This window comes from Filicampus tigris, chromosome 1, assembly GCF_054856515.1.
Source record: "Filicampus tigris isolate MCC_2025a chromosome 1, RoL_Ftig_1.0, whole genome shotgun sequence".
Lineage (NCBI taxonomy): Eukaryota > Metazoa > Chordata > Actinopteri > Syngnathiformes > Syngnathidae > Filicampus > Filicampus tigris.
The window spans coordinates 37622132-37625212 of NC_141217.1; the positions used below are offsets into that span (position 1 = coordinate 37622132).

General features: G+C 52.0%; 1 protein-coding gene across 1 annotated transcript; it reads right to left on the reverse strand.

Moving 5' to 3' along the window:
* Window positions 1-345: 345 nt before the first annotated feature.
* Window positions 346-2701, reverse strand: hoxc11a (homeobox C11a). The gene is made up of 2 exons (XM_086045219.1): window positions 1876-2701; window positions 346-578 (listed from the first exon to the last, which is right to left on the reverse strand). Exons 1-2 carry the CDS (start codon window positions 2699-2701, stop codon window positions 346-348), a joined length of 1059 nt encoding a protein of 352 aa, XP_085901345.1.
* Between the last annotated feature and the right edge of the window lie 380 nt (window positions 2702-3081).

Consider the following 3081-nt stretch of genomic DNA (forward strand, 5'->3'; position numbering starts at 1 on the left):
GAACAGCATATTTGTTGTTGTTGTTTTTTTTTTTTTTTTTTTTTTTTTTTTAATAATTATAGGCCCTTTTTTTCTGAGAACCAGCTAGAAATACACCGCCACCCGTGCGCAATTAGAAAATGGCAACTTTTTTTTTTTTTTAACCTCATGCAGGCCTAAAAAATGTCCACATTGCACTGTTGGTGATACGTCGCAGGCGTCCGCTCGGAGGATTGTTTGCAAGCCCACGTTTCCAATTGTTTGACGTGAGTGGAGAAGAGAGAGAGGCCTCGGTGCCACTGACCGAGACTGTGACCGCTGCCGCTGCCGTTGCCGTTGCCGCCGCCGCTGCTGCTGCGCGGCGGCTCACAACAAGGGATTGCCCGAGAAATACTGCAGGCGATCCCTGCTCAACTTCTTCTCCTTCATTCGTCTGTTCTGAAACCAAATTTTCACCTGGCGGTCGGTGAGGTTTAACATGCGGGAGAGCTGCAGACGTTTCTCCTTGTTGATGTAAACGTTAAAGAAGAACTCTCGCTCCAGTTCTCGGATTTGGAACTTGGAGTAGGGACACCTCTTCTTCCTCGTGCGCGGGGTACCTGGAATTGGGGAAAAAAAAATGACACTCTATTCAATAATTTCACAACAGATTAGCGGAGATGGGGAAAAAAAAGATTGGCAAAATTAATTTGATGCATCAGCGCATGCGAAATAATAATAATAATAATAATAATAATAATAATAATAATAAATAATAATTCCAATCAAATAGACGGTGAAGTGGCGCTGCTGATGCGCCGGCGGTGAGCAGGCGAAGAGCGTAAAATATGCCAAGCCTTTGGAGTAAATAAGAGCAAGTGACAGCATCTAAGCACGTGTTTATCTGTTCTAAATTGACGACAACAAAAAGCCTTTCGCCGCATTATGTGCCCTCACATTCCTCTGGAGCCCAACGCACAATTTACGCACTCTTGGCACCAAGTTGAAATGCATTTGGCCACATTTGCAATATGGCCTCTGCACACCTCCGAGGACCTATAACTTCTTATCAAACAACTGACTGGGGGGTATGGAATTGTCTTTTTTTGCTCTGTTTTTTTTTTTCTTCTTTTCAATCAGTGGAGCATTTCAAAGAGGCTGTGAGCAACATGGCCACTATGCTTGTGGGGGGCGGGGGGGGGGGGGGCTGGGGAGGGGGCGATTGTAGCACTGAAATAGCTCCACTTTTGAGAATATAATATTTGTTGACGTGAACCTGCAGATGCACATTTGATCAGTGCGATACCAATCGCCCTTTCCTTCCATCAAAGTGACACAGAGGCGCTTGTGTTGGCTCAGTATGCATGCATGTGTGCGCGCGTGTGTGTGTGTGTGTGTCTGTGTGTGTGTGGGGGGGGGGGGGTGTCGGTGTGTGTGTGTGTCCTAGCACGATGTGTAGCATGGACGGCCAAAAGCCAGGCAGTGTTTCTCAAAAGACATTTCACAAGACGCCAACAGCAATGTTCTGCCCAATTGCCTTTTACACGTGTACGGTGGGCACAACAAGAAGAAAGAAAATCCCTTCATAAAACGCCCAATGCAAGTTCACGATCAAAGTTACCATTTGTCACAATAGCACTGTCTCTTTATTAAAAAAGGGGAAAAAAGAAAAACAAAACACACACACACACACACACACACACACATAGAGTCACTCAGCACGCAGTGTGTGTAACTTGGTCATTTTTGAAGAGGCTCAGCATCGTAAAAATTCTTCTCATTGCAAGAAAGCGCTTTTGTGGGCTTATAATAAAATCCTTTTGAATGCTTATAAAAGTGCACATAAAATGAGAGCGACAAAACAGCGGGCTAGTCCCCTGCACCTCTCCCCCCCCCATATGAAGAGCTTGGACCTACTGGAGTGGCTGCTTTTGGAGCCGCCGCTGGCTTCCTTGGTGGCCGCTGACGACGACGTGCAAGAGCCCGAGTTGGTGTGCTCCTCGTCGGCGTCCGCGTCGTCGTCGTCCGCCTCTTTGTCCTGCTCGGACGCTGCCGCGAGAGAGTCGGACTGCGGCTGCTGCTGCTGCCGCTGCTGCTGGGGTTCGCCGCCGCCGCTGCCGCCGCCGCTGCCGCCGCCGCCGCCGCCGCCGCCACCGCCGCCACCGCCGCCCGGCAGCTTCCCCCCCTCGGCCTTTTGTAAACAAGCGTCCGTCTGAGTGTCTGTGCTGCCGCAGTACGCCGTCTCGAAAAAGCGGTCGAAGCCCTGCGGGAGCACGTTGTTCTTGGCCACGCCGGAGTAGAAGCCCGCCGCCGAGGGGTGGTTGGAGCCCGGGTGGTGGTGGTGGTGGTGGTGATGTGCGTGGTGGTGGCTGTACGCGCTCTCGTTCTTCATGAGCATTTCGGTCATGGTGGAAGGCGGAAGGCAGTCCCTATGCACCAGCTCGTCGCCGGCCGAGTAGCACGACGCGTAGTTGCCGCGGTGGTGCCATTTGCTGGCCGGCTCCAGCCCGTAGGACACGTCCCGGACCGGCGGCACTTGCGGGAGGTTGCTGGAGTACGGGTAGCTGATCTGGCGCGACGGGGCCTGAGGAAGGAAGGACGACACGGCGGAGAACTCGGGCACGTAGTAGGTGCAGCTGGGCAGGTAGAGGTTGGACGCGCAGCCCGTCCTGTCCCCGAAGTCGGAAGTGCGGTCCTTGCGCGTCTGGGAGCAGAAGTTGCCCAGGTTCACAGAGTTAAACATCTTTCGCGCTCCGTCGATAAAGATGTTTGGGATACGAGCTGCAGCACCAGAGAAAATTTGGGGAAGGCGAGATGACGCGCAATCCGTCTAAGTCGCCTGGCGGACACGTGATCGAAAGTAGATATTGTCATATATCAATTTGGAAGAGTTGCATGTGTAGGAGTGGTTGGGCTCGTTACATCCAGGGGGTTGGGGTGTGTGCGTGTGTGTTTGCGTGTGTGTGTGTGTGTGTGCGTGGGTGTGTGTGTGGGTGTGTGTGCGTGTGTGTGTGTGTGCGTGTGTGCGTGTGTGTGTAGGTGGGGTGGGGGGTTCAAACGAATCATTTTCATACACAAGCAGCAAAATCAGCACCGCCACATATGATTTCGTTTGACATTAGG

Excerpts from the sequence above, each read along its gene's own strand:
- hoxc11a (XM_086045219.1), bottom strand. The coding sequence starts at position 2,701 with ATGTTTAACTCTGTGAACCTGGGCAACTTCTGCTCCCAGACGCGCAAG. Across the intron at positions 579-1,875 it reads CTCCAAAAGCAGCCACTCCA|GTACCCCGCGCACGAGGAAG; the intron begins GTAGGTCCAAGC and ends CCCCAATTCCAG.